Source organism: Oncorhynchus nerka, linkage group LG25 (assembly GCF_034236695.1).
Source record: "Oncorhynchus nerka isolate Pitt River linkage group LG25, Oner_Uvic_2.0, whole genome shotgun sequence".
Taxonomy (NCBI): Eukaryota; Metazoa; Chordata; class Actinopteri; order Salmoniformes; family Salmonidae; genus Oncorhynchus; species Oncorhynchus nerka.
In genome coordinates this window covers 40,222,534-40,245,823 of record NC_088420.1, presented here as the reverse complement: position 1 = coordinate 40,245,823, position 23,290 = coordinate 40,222,534, and the positions used below count along the sequence as shown (strand labels likewise).

At 42.9% G+C, this 23,290-nt stretch overlaps 2 protein-coding genes across 3 annotated transcripts; one reads left to right on the top strand and one right to left on the bottom strand.

The window, feature by feature from the left end:
* Positions 1–995: 995 nt before the first annotated feature.
* LOC115108950 (achaete-scute homolog 1b-like) lies at positions 996–2,766 on the bottom strand. Its single transcript, XM_029633501.2, has one exon. It carries the CDS (start codon positions 2,565–2,567, stop codon positions 1,956–1,958), a length of 612 nt encoding a protein of 203 aa, XP_029489361.1. The 5' UTR covers positions 2,568–2,766; the 3' UTR covers positions 996–1,955.
* Positions 2,767–11,810: 9,044 nt separating this feature from the next.
* On the top strand, positions 11,811–22,156 carry LOC115109512 (interferon regulatory factor 7-like). Of its 2 annotated transcripts, none has more exons than XM_029634468.2 (10): positions 11,811–12,102; positions 12,434–12,584; positions 12,763–12,931; positions 13,071–13,168; positions 13,312–13,372; positions 13,501–13,569; positions 13,718–13,935; positions 19,246–19,447; positions 20,823–20,938; positions 21,285–22,156. In XM_029634468.2, exons 1-10 carry the CDS (start codon positions 12,095–12,097, stop codon positions 21,453–21,455), a joined length of 1,263 nt encoding a protein of 420 aa, XP_029490328.1. In that variant the 5' UTR covers positions 11,811–12,094; the 3' UTR covers positions 21,456–22,156. The 2 variants fall into 2 exon arrangements, with proteins under 2 accessions (XP_029490328.1, XP_029490329.1); XM_029634469.2 differs by having other exon boundaries at positions 11,995–12,102; positions 13,730–13,935.
* Positions 22,157–23,290: the final 1,134 nt, after the last annotated feature.

Here is a 23,290-nt window from a genome sequence, read left to right as displayed (position 1 = left end):
TTCTGGCATCGATGTTTATTTACAATGGAGGCTCCCTCATATTACGCATAATGAGTCGCAAAGGCAGACACAATGATGCGCACAATGGGGTGTTGTGCTCTCCATTTCGCAGGAGATGGGCTTTTTGATTGGGTTGTGTGCGCCCTGAAAAACACAGTCGGGGATAAAAGTAGTCTACAAACCAAGGTTTTATGTAGACTGTTCTCAATCGGCCAATAAGAATTTTTGACCCGCTGTATTGTCTTCCTGACTTTCGCGGAGCCATATTTCAAAGTAACTATAGGGCCTAGCCCTTTGAAGAAAGTGAATAGTATATACACCTCTCCCTCCCTCCATCTCTCTCTATCGCCCGCCAGCCCGCCCGCCCGCCTACCCTCCCTCCCTCTGAAGAAAGTGACTACCCCTTTGAAGAAAGTGAATAGTATATACCTCTCCCTCCATCTCTCTCTCTCTCTCTCTCTCTCTCTCTCTATATATATATATATATATATATATATATATATATATATATATATACTGAGGCGATATAGTATATATCTACTATATCGCCTTCCCTCCCACCCTGCGCTCCAGGCCCTCCGTGTTATTGAGAGGAGAGAAAGCGAATGAAAAGGAAACAATGCAGTGCATGAAACCTAATATTAATCTCCCCGTTCTTTATACAGACCACGCGCAAGGCATGGTGCACGTCTTTAAATGGTTATTGAGTGTTCACACAGCTGCGCAGTTCTCCCTTGTGTGCCAAAACAGCTTGGTAAATGGTCAGACTTGGCCTTTGAATAGAACCTTAGAAGAAGTCTCTGTTTGCTCAGTGCAGACCATCAGATATATTTGTAAATATGATTCAAGTGTGTCCTCATAATAATCAAATCATATAGCCTATTATTTGTGAGTATGCCTGTCAGGCCTATACCTACTATTTGACAAGGCTAAGAAAATAAATTCAAAACTGTGTCCACATAATAATGCAACAACATCATATAATTTAATATAAATAGAGATATCTTTATTCATAAAAAAAAACTGATTACACAAAATATATCTGTTTAAAATCGCATATGTACACTTTAGGAGGCTAGGAAAAACGGAGAGCAAGTGCATACATTGATAAAGGTCTCCATCCCACGTAAAACCCTTCAATCTTTCACGGGAGGATGTCAAATATATTGTGACCAATCGCATGACACAGACACATGTGCCAATTCAATTGTCCAGTTGTCCAGTCATACTTATCACATCTCGTGAGCTCTCACTGTCAGCAAAGTGGCAGTGTTCGTGGTTGCAGAACATTTGCATTTATCTCAATTAACAAAAATACGTCTTTATATTTAAAAATAAGAATGTCAATTTCAGACAATGTACACCCACAAAGTTAATTTCAGGTCGCGGGTCATCTTCGATACAATCTCCCCATCAGATGCAGTCAGTTGAAGGAGTCTTGCCCTTATCTGAAACTGGTGTCAACAGCAAAGTCCTTGAGCCACAACCGTGTACTTCTTCTTGGCTACTGTGCGGACTGCACCGCTGCTGTTTCATTTATTAATGCACTTATTCAAAGTCATCAATAAATAAATAATTCCAAGCGTCACCCTGCAGTCATTCGACGCTTTGTCCATGCGTGAGCGCACAGTATCTCCCCCTGTTGTTCCGAGGGGAACCAAAGGGCAGTTCGTTGTACTCCCTCCTCTCTTGTAGCATAGCAACGGTAACTCTGCTTTACTTTCCTCTTTCTTATTGCTTTCCACCTGCAAACGCTGCCTGGTGAGGGGAGAGAGAGAGCAAGTTGGTGCCAAGAGAGTGTTCACGGGTGCCTCGCCTTGCAGAGTGAATCGAATAACTTGACATTATTTTCAACTTCGAGTCACTTCTGTTAGAAGAAACCCCTGCCTATACACAGGTGCCCTGCCTATACACAGGTGCTGTGAGATGGTAACGACAATTAGGCTACCGGTGTCTCAGTATCTGTCGAACCAGGTGGTAAAGTCCAGCAGCTCCTGCTCCTCGGAGCTCAGGGGCTCATAGCTCCCCTCGTCGGAGGAACAGGTGGAGTGGGGTGACTCTGGCTCGGCGGAGTAGCTGTTGGAGATGGTAGGGGAAGGCACCCCGCACTGGAAGGCGGCTGACACAGCATCATGCTCGTCTAGTAGCTGCTGCAGAGCTCGAATATACTCCACGGCGGACCGCAGCGTCTCCACTTTGCTCATCTTCTTGTTGGCTGCCCCGTTGGGCACGTGCTGACGCAGCGTCTGAAAGCCCATGTTGACCTGCTTGACTCGGTTCCTCTCGCGCTCGTTTCGCCGAGCTACGGCAACAGGGAGTTGCTGCGGGATGGAGTACCCGAGTCCGTTAAAGCTGAGCCGCCGCTTGCAGCGCAGGAGCTCCGGGGAGCTGGAGCGCTGTCTTTTCAGCACGGTGGTCTTGCTTTGGTAGCCGGCTGCAGTGGTGTCATTGGGGAGTGCGCACTCCTGGGCTGGAGCGTGCAGGGTGATGGTGGTGCGTCTCTCCGTCAGTACAAATGGGCATGCGTTCTGCGCCAGTTGCGTGGTGGTGATGGTGGTAGTCTCCATCTTGGTCGGTGGTGAGACAGACCTACTGACAGATGGGATTTGCAACAGCGCACCCTCACTGACAGAGAAGAAGAGAAGAAAATATAGACAGAGGTTGACAGTGCACTGCTCTCGTGTCCTTCGCGTGGGGACCGTGTGGCTATAGCTGAAGCGCTGTGGCTTTTTGGTGTCCAAGTCTTTCTTGACCGCGCTTGCTTACTCCACGAGCCGATCTGACCCAAACTTTGGCAGCACTCCTCTTTTCAACACGCGCCCCACACCCCACCCCTTTGGAGATGCACGCTTCCCCGCGAGGCCCCGCCCCGCTGTGTGATTCTTCTGCTAGCCTACTCCGCGAGCCAGGCGCGTGGCTCCAGGAGCTCAATAAACAATCCCGAGCTTTCACTGCGCCAGGAGCACGCGCTGGGCTCATTTACATTCCAATGTCTCCAACTTGAAAGCCCAGTGGTGGATTCAAACGGCCTGCAACCGGGCAAAAGGAAAGCAAGACAGAGAGAAAGAAAAAAAATAGGAGAGAATGAAAAAAGTGAATGGTTTGGTGCTTTAAATGCCTTTTGAATTTGACAATGTACCCCTGGCACGTCTTCAAATTATCAGTCTCTCCCCTTCCATCCTTCTCCTCTCGCTCTTTAAAATCCCAAATACCAAAGACGCTCTCTCCGGTATCCAGGCTACAGCCATTAAGAGGAAAATAAAAAGGCAAGCGTGTCTCTGTGTAGAATTATAGACCTTGCATAGAAACACGATTCATTTAAGGTAATATGAGTTGTGGGTATGTCTGCCGTGCCCAATGACCGCACAACGAGTGCGCTACAGGTGCACATTGTCTGCATAGAGATTCAAGCATCTACTGCCTGGCAATATTGGCAGCTGACGATCGGTTGGATTCTGTGCCATTCCAACACTCAAATGCAAGCCTCAATTGTCATTCGTAAAACGTATATTCGCCAATATGGATTTGGCTATTTAGGCTACAAATATGTTATAACTAGGCCTATTCAACGAGGCAGTTATTACGCACATTGGACGTATTAATAAATATACAACTTTAGGTACCACCCTGAACTTTGTTTTCGTTTGAGGCGATTTTCCCCTTGGTCAATGTTGGATTTTCGTTTTCAGCACCACATTCGACTGGACAGCACGTTGCAACAACAGTCCTTACGTTGTTTATGGTCAAATGGCTGCACAAACCTAATCCTCCACATAATGTGTAAAAAGGACAATAGGCTTTTTGATTATTCCTCATTCCATTGTTTATAGAATTTCAACATTTTGTATGATAACTCGTAACATTATTTCCGCTCTTACAAACACGTTAGTGAACTGAGCGATTTTCAACAAATGGTCTCAAATTGAAATCAATGCTCTTCTCCGGCTCTCGTCGTGTATTGTAAACTAATATTACATTCAACGAGACATCTCGAATATCTTGTCAAGTCGCGTTAAAAATAAACACGTAGTGACCTCTGGCGATGAAAATAAGACATCCAGCCGTACAATCGTATCTTCCCATATCGCTATCGGCCAGTAGAGAGCAGCAGTGCATAAGCTTCAAGATTGGTGCTATGGCTTTTCAAAGGAACCGTATTTCAATAGGCCACATTACTATTATGCTATTGATTATTATTTTGTCTCCGAGTTCAAATTATGCACCAACAAGAACACAATAGACTACTAAAGGGTTGATTTAAATGTGGCAATAGGGAATAGTGATGAGGTGTTTTCATCAGCTGTGCTTCATGAAGTAGGCCTATTTGTTTCTTAATGTGCAGTAGGTTTACACCACAGAAGGTTGGCAGCACCTTAATTGGGGAGGATGGGCTCGTGGTAATGACTGGAGCGGAATTAGTGGAATGGTTTCAAATACATCAAACACATGGTTTCCAGGTGTTTGATGCCATTCCATTTGCTCCGTTCAGGACATTATTATGAGCTGTTCTCCCCTCAGCAGCCTTCACTGGTTATACTGAGTTTACAAAACATTAAGAACACCTTCCTAATATTGAGAACAGCCTAAATTCACAGTTGTGTCAAGTTGGCAGGATGTCCTTTGCATGGTGGGCCATTCTTGATACATACGGGAAACTGTTGAGCATGAAAAACTCAGCAGCGTTGCAGTTCTTGATACAAACAGGTGCGCCTGGCACCTAATACCATACCCCATTCAAAGGCACTTAAATAAAGACAACATCTTGCCCATTTACACTCTTAATGGCACACACACAATCCATGTCTCAATTGTTTCAAGGGGTCTCCTCCACTTCATCTACATGGATTGAAGAGGATTTAACAAGTGACATCAATAAGGGATCATAGATTTCACCTTGATTCACCTAGTCAGTCTGTCATGGAAAGAACAAATGTTCTTAATGTTTTGTAAACTCAGTGTATACAGCACCAGTCAAAAGTTTGGAACACCTACTCATTCCAGGGTTTTTCTTTATCTGAACTATGTTCTACATTGTAGAATAATAGTGAAGACATCAAAACTATGAAATAACACTTATGGAAGCAAGTAGTAACCAAAAAAGGTTATTCAAAGTAGGCACCCTTTGCCTTGATGACATCTTTGCACACCCTTGGCATTCTCTCAACCAGCTTCATGAGGAATCATTTTCCAACAGTCTTGAAGGAGTTCACTGCTTTTCCTTCACTCTGCGGTCCAACTCATCCCAAACCATCTCAATTGGGTTGAGGTCAGGTGATTGTGGAGGCCAGGTTATCTGATGCAGCACCACTCTCCTTCTTGGTCAAATAGCCCTTACACAGCCTGGAGGTGTGTTTTAGGTCATTGTCCTATTGAAAAACAAATGATAGTCCCACTTAGCGCAAACCAGATGGGATGGCGCATTACTGCAGAATTCTGTGGTAGCCATACTGGTTAAGTGTGCATTGAATTCTAAATAAATTACAGACAGTGTCACCAGCAAAGCACCCCCACACCTCCTCCTCCATGCTTCACGATGGGAACCACAAATGCAGAGATAATCCATTCACCTACTCTGCGTCTCACAAAGACTTGGCGGTTGGAACCAAAAATCTAAAACGGACAGATTTCCACGGTCTAATTTCCATTGCTCGTGTTTCTTGGCCCAAGTAAGTCCCTTCTTCTTATTGATGTCCTTTAGTAGTGGTTTCATTGCAAAAATTAAACCATGAAGGCCTGATTCACGCAGTCTCCTCTGAACAGTTGATGTTGAGATGTGTCTGTTACTTGAACTCTAAGAAGCATTTATTTGGGCTGCAATCTGAGGTGCAGTTAACTCTAATGAACTTATCCTCTGCAGCAGAGGTAACTCTGGGTCTTCCTTTCCTGTGGTGGTCATCATGAGAGCCTGTTTTCATCATAGCTCTTGATGGTTTTTGCGACTGCACTTTAAGAAACTTTCAAAGTGCTTTAAATGTTTTGCATTGTCTGACCTTCATGTCTTAAAGTAATTATGGACTGTCATTTATATTGGCTTATTTGAGCTGTTCTTGTCATAATATGGACTTGGTCTTTTACCAAATAGGGCTATCTTCTGTATAACAACCCTAACTTGTCACAACACAAATTATTGGCTCAAACGCATTAAGAAAGAAAGAAATTCCATAAAGGCACACCTGTTAATTGAAATGCATTCCAGGTGACTGCCTCGTGAAGCTGGTTGAGAGAATGTGCAAAGCTGTCATCAAGGCAAAGGGTGGCTGCTTTGAAGCATCTCAAATATAAAATATTTTTGGGGTTACTACATGATTCCATATGTGTTAATTCATAGTTTTGATGTATTCACTATTATTCTACAATGTAGAATATAGTACAAATAAAGAAAAACCCTTGAATGAGTAGGTGTGCTCAAACTTTTGACTGGTACTGTATATAAACAATATCAAATATACCTGACAGTTAGTTGTGTTGGTCTATTATCATTGGCAGGTCAGGAGCTGGTCAAACCTGGACCTGGGGATAAAACTAGTTTCAACTGGTGATGCAATACCCACCTTCACACAGATTAGAAAATAAACACCCTGTCACGACTTGCGCCGAAGTTGGCTCCCCTGCCTGTTCGGGTGGTGCTCGGCGGTCGTCGTCACCGTCCTACTAGCCGCTACCGATCCCTTTTTCGTTTGTCTGTTGGTTTTGTCTTATTAGTTTCACCTGTGTGTATTTTGGTTTAATTAGCTTCCCTATATGTAGTAGTTTGATCCGCCCTTGTTTTGTGCGGGATTGTCTTTTGTTACGTGTGTACATATTAGGTCGTGGTGTATTTTGTTTTCTATACTGGACACCCTGTGATTTTGGGTTGTCTGGTATAGTGTCCTGCGCCCTGTATTGTATTGGGCTTATCAGTTTGGTGTGCAATAGTAAAGCACTTTACTCCGGTACTCTCTCTCTGCGTCTGATTCCTGCACACACACCTAGTCCCGCGTGACACACCCACAGGAAGTCCAAAACAATCAGTATTATGCCAATACAGGGACACGTGGGTGTGTACAATACATCTCTTTATGATCCTTTTACAAGCACTCATAGTGAAGAAACCAGCCTATACGTACAGTATACAGTATCAGACCTGACTATACTCTGGGGTACAGAGTTACAGTAGATATTAAACATACCAGTCTATTTAGATAGTGTTGATAATTGCAGACAATTGAGAGAGGATGGAGACAGGGAGAGACAGACAGACAGAAAATCAGAGACAGACTGATATAGAGAGAGGAAGGTATACAGATTGACAGAATGGTGTGGAGGGAGACACAGAGAGAAAAATAGAGAGAAATGGTTGTTTCTGATGGTCTCAATCTCCAAAGAGAAGCAGTTTGGATTTCGTCCTCAAAACTCCCTAAAATACAGGTTTCTCGGGGATCTTTGATACAGAACTCTCTCTTAATTGTCTGCTCAACAATACATGCTCTCCTCTCTGTGCTGCAAAATGCTGAATAATTTAGGTATACTGGTAAGAAACTGGTAAGAAAGTTTGGCCACAATTCAGTGTCTAAACTGTCTTAATGGTATGACACATTTTCATGCACTTCCTAGTATGACAAGTGCTCATCACAAATTAAAGTAAGAAGAGGATTTCAACTAGATTTTTTTTCAAGAGATTTTCCTAAACATTTCTGAATTAATCCTTTCACCTCGACACACACTTGAGTAAATCTCTACCCACACTTCTCCATTCTCCACCAAAGGCCTGTGCAACACACCAACAGTGTGTGTGTGTGTGTGGCCGCATGCGTGCATGTGTGTGTGAATAGGGATTTGAAAACTGCACTTCAGCGTCTGAATGAGGGAGCTACATCCTTCCCTGTTGCTGGTCCCGGGGCCTACACCTGGCCACAGGAGCCTGCTCCTATAAAAAGACAAACAACCGATTAGGGCACAACAACAATTTCAATGAGAGGCAAAAGGGAAGTGTTCAGGTAGAGTGAATTTCGCTTCCTCATTCTTGAGACAGACATGGTGGAGCATGTATTGTATAGGTATAATGAGACTACATTTAGTCCATTTACCACAGGTAAACCAGAGTGTGATGCCTTGATTAGGCTCACTGAGGCAGTGAAGATAGTCTGACCTATGCTAAATGGAGGCTTGCTTGAGACAAATAGAGAGAGTACTAGACTGCCACAGTGATTGTAGTGATAGAGACTGAAATAGTAATAGACAGTGATATGACTTTTGCTTTTTCATCACTGTGTGGCAGCCTACCATTGCTTCCTACTCATGATGTGTGGGTGGGAGGACACTGATCTAGGATAAGGAGGAAACATGATTATTATACATCCTGGTGTTCCCCCTATTATATGTCAGTGTGGTTGTATTAAAAGAGAATGGTTGGAAAAGGGAACTGTTATTCTAGGCCCAGCTGAGAGACAATATTAGAGGTTCTCCCGTCAAGAGGGCGTATCCACCCCCTCTCACTCAGCTCACTGTCACAAATGTGCGGTTATAAATAGGAACAATGCGTAATCTTGTATTTACAGTGAAGTTTCATAAGTAACGATCTGTGGTGAGCCACCCTGGATCCTCTTTCAAACCAAGAGCACATCACTCATAGCAGATGTTGTGGGTTATAGTTAGCCCACAAACCCTGGACTGCAACCCAATCCACTACTACTGTCCAGGCAAGTGGCAACATGGCTGAAGTAGAAGGGTGCCTTGTAGAATGAATGAATGAATGTATTAGGTCATGTTTGAATCGAACTCAAAGGGCTGTAGTGAAATGTGTGTTTACTTAGAAGTAAATATATCTGCATTGTATCAACTTTGATATAAAATTAGAACGATTATATGATTTTAAAGTCATTAGGCCTACAACATATGTGGATTGCTGATGCAAGCACTCAGTTTCTGATTAAAACTTTTCTAGTTGCAGGGTTCTAGGGGCCTTTGTCTTCCTCTGTATGCTTGAAATCCCGATGATATCCCAGGAGGTATTGTTCAATGTGAATGCAATGAAAGGACCTTCAGAATTTACCATATGGACCACAGTTGGCATAGAGATTAAAAAAAAAAAATGTTTGTGAATTTCCACTGCTGGCGATAACATGAGACACACTTCCTGCAATTAGAATTCTTTAAGCAGTGACACGTGCTTTCAGTGCATTCTCGCTCCCTAATAGCCTAGCATCCATCCACTAGCGGGATAGGGGTGTCGAAACAAAACTAGCATGTCATTGAATTTCTATTTGCATAAAATCCCTTTAGAACCAGTCAAATGGAATGTTACAGTTGTCACATACAGGTCTACCTCCCCTCCCAGAGGACCTGAGCCCTAGGATCATGCCTCGGGACTACCTGGCCTGATGACTCCTGGGTGTCTCCAGTCTACCTGGTCATGCTGCTGCTACAGTTTCAACCGTTCTGCCTGCGGCTAGGGAACCCTGACCTGTTCACCGAACGTACTACTTTGTCCCGAACATGCTGTTTTGACTCTCTCTCTCTACCGCACCTGCTCTTGACCTCTTGACCTCTTGATTCTCAGCTATGAAAAGCCAACTGACATTTGCTCCTGAGGAACTGATCTGTTGCAACCTCTACAACCACTGATTATTATTTGACCCAACTGGTCATCTATGAATGTTTGAACATCTTGAAGAACAATCTGGCATTAAATGGCCATGTACTCTTATAATTTCCACCTGGCACAGCCAGAAGAGGACTGGCCACCCCTCAGAGCCTGGTTCCTCTCTAGGTTTCTTCCTAGGTTCCTACCTTTCTAGGGAGTTTTTCCTAGCCACCATGTTTCTGGTCCCCCAATGGTGGAACTGGCCCCCCAATGGTGGAACAAACTCCCTCACGACGCCAGGACAGCGGAGTCAATCACCACCTTCCGGAGACACCTTTCACCTCTTTAAGGAATACCTAGGATTAAAGTAATCCTTCTCCCCCTCCCCCCTTAAAATACCTAGATGCACTATTGTAAAGTGGCTGGTCCACTGGATGTCATAAGGTGAAAGCACCAATTTGTTAGTCGCTCTGGATAAGAGCGTCTGCTAAATGACTTAAATGTAATGTAAATGTAAATGTAAATGTTTCTACATCTGCATTGCTGTTTGGGTTTTTAGGCTGGGTTTCTGTACAGCACTTTGTGACATCTGCTGATGTAAAAAGGGCCTTATAAATACTTTTGATTGATACAGAAGGATGGGAGTAAAATGCATGATGGGTCATTCAGTCCCGTGTTAATCCAGTCTTACTGATGATTATGATGCATTACCATTACCTGCTTTCCAAGACCCAATCCCAAATAAATGAATATCTATCTAATACCTAAAACAAAAACTCCAGAACAAGGTGCTGTATGACATTTTAACTTCTGCGCGGTGCTCTACAGGCTATCAGCCTGCTGTCAAAATATAAATAAATGCTGATCTCTCTGTATAAGAGTCAGATTGACATCCTAAATGTTTGTTATGATCAATGGTGATTTTAGCAATAAAATCTTGGTGGGGCAAACTCCCCCCTCAAATGTGTTTTAATGCATGCCAGCGAAGCCACTACACAACACAACACTAAACAGTACATTAATTGCACTATAACGATGGCAAGCGGTGCCCACAAACATTTAGGGCCTACATATAGCTGTCCCAACAGCAGAGCTTCTTTCCAGCACAATGGAGTGAATCCTTACCACTACTACACCTGGCTATCAGCGGAGCCTTGTCTGGCAGCGAAACAATTAATTCAGCCTCATTTACTGCCTTTTTAAAAAGCATAGCTGATATGGCTGACCATATCTCCCTGGCATATTACATCATTTATGCAGCAGCAGATGAGACATTTTTGGACTCACCTTGTTGTGCGCGGCGGAAATATATTTACAATTCCGAGTTGGGTGATAGTTCAAAATGTATTTTCCTAGTCTGACATCCCAGTTGCAAAGCTTGCGGTTAGCCACTGTCAACGATTCCTTCCAAACAACTCATTGTTGAATTTGCGATTTCCAACTTGTTGTGTAATGTTTATGTCCAAAGGCAGATGAGCGCCGATACGTTTCATCTATATTTTCTCTTCTCTTCATATGACAAGGATTTAAAAAAAATTGCCATTAGACTTAATTCACGATGATGACTGCTAGCTAAGATTGTGAAAGTAAGATGTTGACATGATCAGTCCAATCAAACTACTGTACATATAATGTGATTTGACATCATTTCTGTGACCAATGACCTTGAGCCTTCTTGAAAGGGCACTTGTAATATAACTCTATGGTAGGACCCAAAGGGCTGAAACTTTGGATGTCAACCATTACTAAAGGACTGAAGCTAGGCGATTGCGCAAGGTCCCCATGAGTGACAGATTTCTGAGCCAATCACGGTGCAATGCTCCTATTTTCTGCTGGCCCGCCCCACCACCACAGAAAGCACTGAGCTAGGCTGAAACACCTACATTTTGGAGCTGCCTTACCCAAGAAAACAAAAATGAGACCCTGGTTGTATGCAGCTTTATTAACTCAATATATATTACATTGTTTGCAAACTAATATGAGACACGTATTAATGCCAAAATAACATGCAAGCCCCACAAAAAAATAATATTTATATATTTATTTTTTTGTGCAAAAAATGTGGGTCTCAGAGCCTCATCTGCCCTGAATGACGGGTCGCCACTGGTTATGATACAGACTATTATGTGTTGTATATTAATGACCCTGACACAGTTTGATTGCAGAAAAATTGCCAATTTTGCTTGTTTCGTTACAATTTGTTGACTGAACAAGAAGATGATGCAATCAAGAATGTGCGATCTATCGTCGCAGCATAATTTTCACTTTCAGACCGTGGTTTCTCAATGCTCAACACAATTTGTTACACTTAATCAATGAGTTAGATACACATAGGGGCAATGGGTTAAGGTACACAACCAACTGTGAGAATACATAATACATTCATCTCGTCATCTCTGTTCAATGGGGAAGTCCAACTATATGACATCACGACGCCTATAAAATGTTTCTGCCCAGCATTGAACTGAAGTAGTACACGTCCCCAGTAGTACACGTCCACAGTCAAACAGCCGACGCGTCTAAGCATTAAAGATGCAAAGGTAAGTAACATTTTTCATATCTGTAAGTCAGGTAAACAGAGATCATTTTCTGGTAATCTGCGGACTATAGTAGTTAAATTGATAAATGTAGAATAGAGTTCGATTGATATTTCCAACAGCTCGGCTATGCTTAGTGAATGTACTGTGCTTTTAGACTACTGTAAAAATAAAAATACATATTGCATTGATTGTTGCGAGGTAGTGCAATGGTAGTCTCTCTCTGGAATAAAGACGTGCTCTTTCAATGACACTTCACTCACCAATGTTGCCGATATACTACCCCTCTTTTTATAAGTATGTAGGCTATTTGCTTTTTCCCTGCATGTTTCAGCTGCAAACCTCAGTTCGCTGACTGGCTGATAGAACAGGTGCGGACCGAGCAATACACTGGTTTGTTCTTTATTGACAACAATAAGTTCAGAGTCCCGTGGAAACACAATTCTAGGAAGGATTGCTCCGAGGACGACCGTAAAATATTCAGGGTAAGGAATATATTGTGGAAGGTGGCCAGAGCTATGCAGAAAGTCAAGGCAATAGAGGCTGTGGTTTGATTGTGAACTGCAGCGCATGAATCATTACATTTGGTATGTGTAATAATCTAATAAGTAACTTGTTATGATGACAGTTCAATTATCTGGCACATCAATTATCTGGTTACAGGCATGGGCAGTGGTCAGTGGGAAAATCAATGAGCATCCCACTGACAAGGCAAAGTGGAAGACCAACTTCCGCTCTGCACTGAACAGCCTGTGCAGGCGTTTCAAGATGGTGGAAGACCACTCCAAGGACTCAAACGACCCCCATAAAGTCTACCTGGTCATCAATGAGTGTAAGATCACTATGGCTTGTGTAACTTAAATGCCACAAGACTGTTAGCCTGCTGAACTGAAGCCTATGCATTAGCTCAGGTAGCCAACTTGAGTCTCCTCTTGCTCTTTTTTTTATATATATATATATATTTTAAACAGATAACTATGAGAGCCCGCACATAGAAGAAATCACTCCGGAGAACTATGGCCTTGACTGTGCTCTCATCCCTACAGAAAACACACCCCCAGGCATGGAGGTATAGTAACAGTACATCTATATTGAACCAGGAGCTGGTTATTTAACCCAGCCCTGATAGAAACCATGATTCTAGTCTTCTTTTTTTTCAAAGACAAACTTATGTTAAATCTGTGAATGTATTTTTATCCTCCTCCACAACAGCATGATATACTGAACTTTAGCAACCTAACCTTGAACCCCCTAGACCTGAACCAACACACAGGTACAGCACCTCCCCACCTGTAGAAAGTAACTCCTTACAATGGGTTGTTAATGACAAATATTTTAAATACAAAATTCTGGAAAAAGCTTTCTAATGACATAAGACATAACTCTTCCTTTCTTCTCAAGAGAATTCTATACCGGTACACACACACCACCCAGTGCCACCAGTCCTAGTACAGCAGCCATACTACCAAGGTATGCCAGGGCCATACAGCCACAAGTCAAGGAAATCCATACATCCAACTTGTTGTGTAAATATCATTTTACCATGTATTTTCTGTACTAGAAAATAAAGTGCATTTCACTCATGCAGTACAATGTAACTTATTTGATGACCTTTCAGATCTCCCAACAGTAAATCCGGATGCCCTGCTCAACCTGCCTGCCGCCCACTCATCCCTCTGGGATTTGGAGATCACCATCTCCTATAGGGGGAGCGAGATGCGAAAGACCCAGGTGTCCGGCCCCAGGGTTCAGCTCCACTACCAGTGTAATGCTCTCGAGCCCAACACCCAGCCCCTCTGCTTCCCCAGCACTGACGGGTTGCCAGACCACAAACAGGTGCAGTACAGAAGCCCACCTGGTGCTCCTACCATTCACCTGCACTACTATCTGTGGTTCTGTGAACATGCCTGTGGTTTTCCAATATGTCTTTATTAGGGCTGTACGCTATATCGGTGAACATATTGGAATCGGACGCTATTAGCTAAAAATGCCAATATCGGTATGGACCCGATGTCTAGTTTAACGGCGACGTGAAAAACCGACGTCAAAGCTGACGTGCATACCTATGACGCCACGTACAATTTTGCGCTAAACATGCAACACCGCATTCCTAACCTAGCCCACAATGTCTGCTGTGTGGTTCGAGTAGTTAACAAGTCAGGCAGTCATTTAAAAGAGTAAGAACATTTCAGTGAGACAACTCAAAGGCAAAATCCATTAACGCCAACACAATGGCTTCATTGCCCTTGACAATCACCCGCTCTGTCGTGGATGATGTTGGCTTTCGCGACTGGCTGAGAACCGTTACACACTAATGTTACCAAGTGTGCTAATGTTCAGATGTTGCCCTACCGGAGTTCCACAGTAATAGCTTCACGACATGCTATGGAACACAGATTGAGTCTTTGTGTGTACAAAAAGATGCACGTCAAATAACACTATTTGACGCGTTGAATAAGCTTTTCGTTTGACACGTCAAATAACATTATTCTATTATAGAATGTTGTGTGTGTTGACTTTGCACGTGTAAGCCAAGTATCAGTAGCCCTGTCAAAGCTGTACAAAAGTCTGCAAACACCGGCCACTAACTGTATTTACAATACCGCATCATTTGTTTGACTGCAACTTCTGGGCTGGCAAGCTTTAGCTTGGTACCTAGCTAACACCAATATGACCAGTAGAAACTGCAGTCATTTTCACTATTCTTAGAAATGATTTAGGAATCCTTGTGAGTAACTATTTACCTATTGAAATGTCAGTTCATGAACATAAATGGCTAGCCAGCTACTTAACCCCTTTGCACAAAGCTAACGTTATAAGCAGCCAGCTAGCTTCATCTGGCTAGTGACGCTCGACCTGACCGTGTTGTGAAGCTAGCCACAATAGGGATTAGGCACAATAGTGGAATTTGCAGTATGCCTTCAAAATAAAAGTACCTAGTTGAAAGCGATTCAGAAGGTTACAATTGGTGGAATCATGCCATATTTTGACTAGATAATGTTACATTTAACAAGGTTGGAATGTGAAGCAATAAAATGGGGCATCAGTCTATTCTGTGACACCCACAGAACACAACTTTGAAGCGTTAATGCAAATATTAGCATTGTAGCTCTTATCACGTGACTGTGAAATCACCTCCCCAGTCAGCCTATGGTGTGCATTGACATTCATATTCCACTGTACAGCTTTACCTAAGGATTGGGGATCAATGAAATGGGGTAACAGTGAACTCTGAGGACAACGTTGGGAATTGAGTAATCAGACACCAAAACATCTGCGCAGTACATACTACCTCAATTGGCCCGCCCAACCAGTGCTCCCGCACATTGTCTAACCATCTGCATTGTCCCACCACCCGCCAACCCCTCTTTACCCTACTGCTACTCTCTGTTCATCATATATGCATAGTCACTTTAACCCTAACTACATGTACATACTACCTCAATAAGCCTGACTAACCGGTGTCTGTATATAGCTTTGCTACTCTTATTTTCAAATGTCGTTTTACTGTTTTATTTCTTTACTTACCCACACACACATACCTTTTTTCGCACTTTTGGTTAGAGCCTGTAAGTAAGGATTTCACTAAGGTCTACACTTGTTGTATTTGGTGCACGTGACAAACTTTGATTTGATTCAGTATTGTTTTTCCTCTGGAATATTGTTCAATACACACAGGTTGACAAATGTCCCGCAATAAGAGCTACGATGCTAATATTCTCTGGGTATCACTGAGTAGACTGATACCCCATGTCATTGATCCACAATCCATAGGTAAGGCTGTACAGTGAAAAAAGTATGCCCCCAATGCAATTCTAAAGTATAATACATCCAGTGTGATTTCAACAGATTTGTCAAATTAACAACATACCAACTTCGTTTAGCATGATCTATTTAACTATGGCATAATTCTACAATTTGTATTCATTTGCATCACTGTCAATGACCTAGCCTTCAAAATAAATGTAATGGAAAAGTCCACTTTTTTTTATTTAACCAGGTAGGCCAGTTGAGAACAAGTTCACATTTACAACTGCGACCTGGCCAAGATCAAGCAATGCAGTGTGACAAAAACAAACAGTTACAAATGTACAGTCGAACACAATAGAAAAATCTGTATACAGTGTGTGCAAATGAGGTAAGGCAATAAATAGGCCAATAGTGGTGAAGTAATTACAATTGCGCAATATAAACTGGAGTGATATGTGCAGATAAGGATGTGCAAGTAGAAATACTGGTGTGCAGAAAAACAAATATGAGGTAGGTGGTTTGCTGGGCTGTGTACAGTTGCAGCGATTGGTAAGCTGCTCTGACAGTTGACGCTTAAACTTCAGTGAGGGAGATGTCTCCAACTTCAGTGATCTTTGCTATTCGTTCCAGTCATTGGCAGCAGAGAACTGGAAGGAAAGGAGGTGTTTGCTTTGGGGATGACCAGTGAAATATACCTGCCGGAGTGTATGCTACGGGTGGGTGTTGCTATGGTGACCAGTGAGAAGGTGGAGCTTTACCGAGCAAAGACTTTTAGATGACCTGTAGCCAGTGGGTTTGGCAACAAATATGTAGTGAGGGCCAGCCAACGAGAGCATACAGGTCACAGTGGTATATGTATATTGGGCTTTGGTGACAACGGATGGCACTGTGATACTGCTATTTTATAAATGACGTCGCCGAAGTCAAGGATCGGTAGGATAGTCAGTTTTACAATGGTATGTTAGGCAGAATGAGTGAAGGAGGCTTTGTTGTAAAATAATAAGCTGACTCTAGATTTAATTTTGGATTGGAGATGCTTAATGAGTCTAAGGAGAGTTTATAGTCTCGCCAGACACCTAGGTATTTAAAAAGTTGTCAACATATTCAGAACCGTCAACAAGTCAGAACCGTCCAGAGTAGTGATGCGATCGGTTGAAGCGCGTGCATTTCGTTTTGAGAGAGACCTGTGGCACCCTCATAGACTGCCAGAGGTCTGGACAACATGTCCTCCGATTTGACACACTGAACTCTGTCTGAGAAGTAGTTGGTGAACCAGGCGAGACAGTCATTAGAGAAACCAAGGCTGTTGAGTCTGCCGATAAGAATGCGGTGATTGACAGTCGAAAGCCTTGGCCAGGTCGATGAAGATGGCTTGAAAACCAGATTGCATAGGGGAGAAGGTACTGTGGGATTTGAAATAGTCGGTGAGCTGTTTGATAACTTGTCTTTCGAAGATTTTAGAAAGGCACGGCAGGATGGCTATTGGTCTGTAACAGTTTGGGTCGAGTGTCTTCCCCCTTTGAAGAGGGGGATGACCACGGCCACTTTCCAATCTTTAGGAATCTCAGAGGTTGAACAGACTAGTAATAGGGGTTGCAACAATGGAGGTGGATAATTTTAGGAAGAGGGTCCAGATTGTCTAGCCCAGCTGATTTGTATGGATCCAGGGAAAATTGCTGTGGGGTGTGCAGAGCTGTTGGCCGGGGTTGGAGTAGCCAGGTGGAAAGCATGGCCGGCCGTAGAGACATGCTTATTGAAATTATCATGGATTTCAGTGGTGAGTGTTTCCTAGTCTCAGTGCAGTGGGCAGCTGGGAGGAGGTACTCTTATTCTCCATGGACTTTAGTGTCCCAAAACTTTTTGGAATTAGTGCTGCAGGATGCCAATTTCTGTTTAGGAAAGCAAAGGCTATCATTTTCAAACTGACTATGTATTGGTTCCTGACTTCCCTGAAAAGTTGCATATTGCGGGGACTATTCGAAGCTAATGCAGTACGCCACAGGGTGTTTTTGTGCTGGTCAAGGGCAGTCCGGTCTGGAGTGAACCAAGGGCTATATCTGTTCTTAGTTAAATAAGCATGCCCCTTTCGATTTTTATTTTTAAAGATGGCTCATTTATTGTAGCTAGCTTCACGTAGATGCGTCCGGCCACCATTAATAAAATAAGAACTATAAATTAGGGTTATTTTAGATGACACTTAGCTATATAGTTAGCTAGCTACCTACTGAAACAGATTGTTATTTTGGTATGTTTTTGGGGAAGAACATTGTTTGCATCCATGAGCAAGCTAGTTTTTTTTAATGACCAGCACTGTAGGTGCACAAGACAACTTTCTAGAAGAAAAAGAAACGCACACCTATTTAGGCGAGGTGCTGGCTAGCGGAGTAGGAAACTTGGAAATAAAGGAGAGCCGCACTTTAGGAGCTCAGATGCAAAAATGTAATATCCGACATTTCGACAGCCAAGCGGTCTTCATCAGGGTATAATCACACACACACTGCGAGATGACTCGTTTTATATAGTGTCAAAAGATGCAGGTGTCTAAACATGGCCAAGAGTGGCCTAATATCATTGGTTAATTCTCAAATATAAAAATGGCACGAGACAACTTTACTAGCAGCGTAGCATATGAATCGTTGTGACATGAAATACGCGTGATGGTGTAATAACTACGTTAAAAAAAACATGAACTCGTTTAAATTGTGACGTGCAGTCCTGATTGGTCAACAAGTTTGATTACATTTTAGGGTATCTGAGGAGTAAATAGAAATGTATTTTGACTTGTTGAAACAAAGTTTAGGGGTAGATTTTCGGATTCCTTTCTCTGCAAATTGAATGAGTGGATTACTCAAATCGATGGTGCCAACTAAAGACTTTTTGGGATAGATAAAATCATTATTTTTTTATAACAAAACGACACTACATGTTATAGCTGGGACCCTTTGGATGACAACCTGTGCCGGTGGAAAAATATTTTGATGTGGGGCGCCATCCTCAAACAATCGCATGCCATGTTTTCACTGTGATAGCTACTGTAAATCGGACATAGTTGTTAGATTAACAAGAATTTAAGCTTTCAGCTGATATAAGTCACTTATGTACCTAAATGTTTAATATCCATAATTTGTGTGATTTATTTGAATGACCTGCACTCCAGTTTCACCGGAAGTTGTTCCGAATGCTTAAAAGGCTGCTAAAATTGTAAATATTGCTATCGTTTTTTTTGGCAAGGGAAAATATCGCTATCGGCCGAAAATGTAATCGGTGCATCACTAGTCTTTATATGAAACTGACTGGTTCATTCCCTAGCATTATACATAGGAACAAGACGCACTGGAGACGAGCGAAACTTTATTTTATTCCAAGACTAACTTCTTTGTGCCTCAATTATACCAGATTGAATACACCAACTGCATCCTAGGAAGCGTCCAAAGGGGTCTTCTCCTCGAGGTACAAAACACTGGTATCTATGGTTACCGGCAGGACAAGTGCCACGTGTTCTCCAGTACTAGCGACCCCAGAGAGGCACACCCTGAACCCAGGAAGATGCCTCAAAATGAAATGGTACAACTGTTGAGCTTCCAGCAGTACGAAAATGGTAAATATGGCTCACTGTCCGACACATTTATTTATTTATATATATAAACACAAACTCAGCAAAAAAAGAAGCGTCCCTTTTTCAGGACCCTGTCTTTCAAAGATAATTTTAAAAAATCCAAATAAATTCACAGATCTTCATTGTAAAAGGTTAAAAAAACTGTTTCCCATGCTTTGTTCAATTAACCATAAACAATTAATGAACATGTACCTGTGGAATGGTTGTTAAGACACTAACGGCTTACAGACGGTAGGCAATTAAGGTCACAGTTATGGAAACTTAGGACACTAAAGAGGCCTTTCTACTGACTCTGAAATACACCAAAAGAAAGATGCCCAGGGTCCCTGCTCATCTGTGTGAACATGCCTGAGGCATGCTGCAAAGAGGAATGAGGACTGCAGATGTGGCCAGGGCAATAAATTGCAATGTCCGTACTGTGAGATGCCTAAGACAGCGCTACAGAGAGACAGGACGGACAGCTGATCGTTCTCAGTGGCAAACTACGTGTAACAAGACCTGCACAGGATCGGTACATTGGACCATCACACCTGCGGGACAAGTACAGGATGCCAACAACTGCCTGAGTTACACCAGGAACGCACAATCCCTCCATCAGTGCTCAGACTGTCCGCAATAGGCTGAGAGAGACTGGACTGAGGGCTTGTAGGCCTGTTGTAAGGCAGGTCCTCTGGCAACGTCCACTACTGGCACAAACCCACTGTCGCTTTACCAGACCGGACTGGCAAAAAGTGCTCTTCAATGATGAGTCACGTTTTTTTCTCACCAGGGGTGATGGTCGGATTCGCGTTTATCGTCAAAGGAATGAGCATAACACAGAGGCCTGAGGGTCCGTCAGGGTCTGGGGTGGTGTCACAGCATCGGACTGAGCTTGTCATTGCAGGCAATCTCAACGCTGTGTGTTACAGGGAAGACATCCTCTTCCTTCGTGTGGTACCCTTCCTGAAATGATATGACAATGCCACCAGCCATACTGATTGTTCTATGTGATTTCCTGCAAGACTGGAATGGCAGTGTTCTGCCATGGCCAGTGAAGAGCCCGAATCTCATGGCCAGTGTTTTTCAGTCTGTAGGAAGGCCTCTTCAGTGTCCTAAATTTTCATAACTGACTTAATTGGCTACTATCTGTAAGCTGTTAGTGTCTTAACGACCGTTCCACAGGTGCATGTTCATTGTTTATGGTTAATTGAACAAGCATGGGAAATGGTGTTTAAACCCTTTACAATGAAGATCTGAAGTTTATTTGGATTTTTTCAAATTCTTTGAAAGACCGGGTCCTGAAAAGGGACTTTTTGCAGTTTATGTACACATTTCTCTAAGACTATCTGTCAGCGCTTTGACAACCAACATTTTTCAGAGCTGATAGCATTTAAGGAGAACAGGCGAGGTTCTCCTGACTATACCATCCACATGTGCTTTGGTGAGAAGTTCCCTGACGGAAAACCCCTGGAGAAGAAACTCATTGTTGTCAAGGTAACCCTTTCATGAGCTTTAAATCAGTAAGACAACAGGCAGAATACTAACATAACCAGACATGGCTCTCCAACTCTGTTCCTGGAGAGCTACCATCCTGTAGGTTTTTGCTCCAACCCTGATCTTGCACACCTGATTTGAATAATTAGCTGGTTGAAAAGCTGAATCTGCTTAGTTACAACTGTAGGTTCACACCAACCCCAGAAGGGTCGCTCTCCAGGAACCGGGTTGGAGAGTCCTGCCCTAGAACAAACCTATATAGTGTGCTGCATAGCCTATTTTTTTAAATGGCTTCTCTCCACCTCTTGTTTCTCATTCTCTCTCCCCTATTCCCCTTCTCTTCCAGGTGGTTCCCCTGATCTGTCGTTACTTCCACGAGGTGGCCCAGGAGGAGGGGGCGTCGTCCCTCCAGAATGACAACATCAGCCTGCAGATCTCCCACCACAACAGCCTGATGGAGCTCATCAATGCCACCTGGCCCGACGGCCCACAGCACGCCATGGGGCAGTACTTCTAGACCACCAATTGTACCACATCACCAGCCCTTATCTAGAACCGGTACCTCACTACTGTATGACTTAATTGAATCTTCCAACAGGAAAGAAATGCTTAGCAAGTGGATATGTAATGCAATTGTGTACGACTCAAACTTGTAGATCTTTGAAAGTCAAACAAATGTTGGTGTTAGATCAGGGCTCTCCAACATTGTTCCTGGAGAGCTACAGTCCTATAGGTTTTCACTCAACCCTAATCTAGCGCACCAGACTTGAATAATTAGCTGGTTGATAAGCCGGCTCAGGTTATTTACAACTGGGGTTGGAGCGAAAACCTACAGGATGGTAGCTCTCCAGGAACAGGGTTGGAGAGCCCTGTGTTAGATTATTCTGATCTGTATCATTTGTGTCATGCAGTAGTATAGGCTGTCCTTCTCTTGACGAGGTGTGTGTGTGTGTATATATATATTTTTAAATATACATCAAATCGCTGCGTGTTTGTAATGTGTTCATGTATCATTGTGGTATTTTCTCTTCTACTGAATTCCCCTGTGTCCCTATGGGCCACACTTTAAACCTGTCTAGGTCGCTCAACCCTTCAGTCTGTTCTCTTTTGTATTGAAAAATGTATTATTGTACTGAAAGTGAGCAAACTTCCCCCTGACATTGAAAAGCACTTTGTATAGTATTGCAAAACAAGATCAAACTTTGCCTTGTTTCCTTACTTTGGTTTACATGATTTTACCCAGTGAATTATGAAATGTTTACTTTAGTACTGTATGTCATCCCTCCTAGCTATCAATCAAATATATTTAAGTAATTCATTCTTACTTTAGCAGTTGTCAAAGTGCTACCCAGCCTAAAACCCCAAAGGGCAAGCAATGCAGAAGCACGGTGGCTAGGAAACTCCCTAGAAAGGCAGAAACTTAGAGGAACTAGGCTGAGTGGTGGCCAAACCTCTTCTGCTTCTGCCATCAGGAGATTCAGGCTACATGGCCAGATCATCAAGACTTCTTAAAATGTTCAAAGACCAACTAATAACCAGCGGTTATATAGGGTGCAGCTGTTTAACACCTCAGGAGTAAGTATTTGTATTAAACAGAAATCCATTCAAGTGTTGAGGTCGAGAGCAGGTCAACAGCAACAGCAAGTCCCGGACTAAGTAACATGTCCAGTGACACCTGTCAGGGTTCCATAGTAGCAGGCAGAACTGTATATGACAGGGTGGCTTGGGGACAGCCAGGTAGTCCTGAGGCTCCGAGTGCTTACTTTGTCTAACACGATGCAAGTCAAGTGGGTACCTTTTGGCTAAAAAAACAAACACTGCTAGTAGTACTATTCAGTTTTATAGAGTTGTCATGCTTCGGGTTGACTTGAATAAACAATTTTAGATGCATAATACCCTGGGATTTCAATGGTGAGAAATAAAATGAATACCAATAAAATGATTTTATTACAGATTGTCCCAGATATGTACAGTCGAGTGGGACCTCCAGGCCCAGTACGACAGTCAGTATAGCACAGAGCAGCCAGAGGGGGAGAGAACCCTCTCCACTGCCTCAGAGCAAACCATTACTCAGAGAAACCTACAGCAGAGTAGGTGAAAATTCTAGTCAATTCAGGTTTTGAAATGAATTCCTATGGAGAAGTGTAATGGAGGCTTTTAAAGCTAGAATGTACAGTTGGCTGCTTGGACTGACCATATCAAAATTAGTTTTAACCATGAGGCTATACAGTGTTTGCTTATATTGGGTTCTGATGGGGTACAACAGTTGAACTAAGCTCATGAGGCATTTAAGTTATATTCAAGAATCAATGGGTCCAAAAATGAATGTAGCAACTTAGGATTCTAGTTTTA

What these genes read in the sequence shown, in the direction of transcription:
- LOC115109512 (XM_029634468.2), top strand. An exon ending in GGTTGCCAGACCACAAACAG is followed by an intron (nt 13,936 to 19,245) that starts GTGCAGTACAGA and finishes CAATTATACCAG; the next exon opens with ATTGAATACACCAACTGCAT. An exon ending in AGAAACTCATTGTTGTCAAG is followed by an intron (nt 20,939 to 21,284) that starts GTAACCCTTTCA and finishes CTTCTCTTCCAG; the next exon opens with GTGGTTCCCCTGATCTGTCG.
- LOC115108950 (XM_029633501.2), bottom strand. Translation starts at nt 2,567, where the DNA reads ATGGAGACTACCACCATCACCACCACGCAACTGGCGCAGAACGCATGC.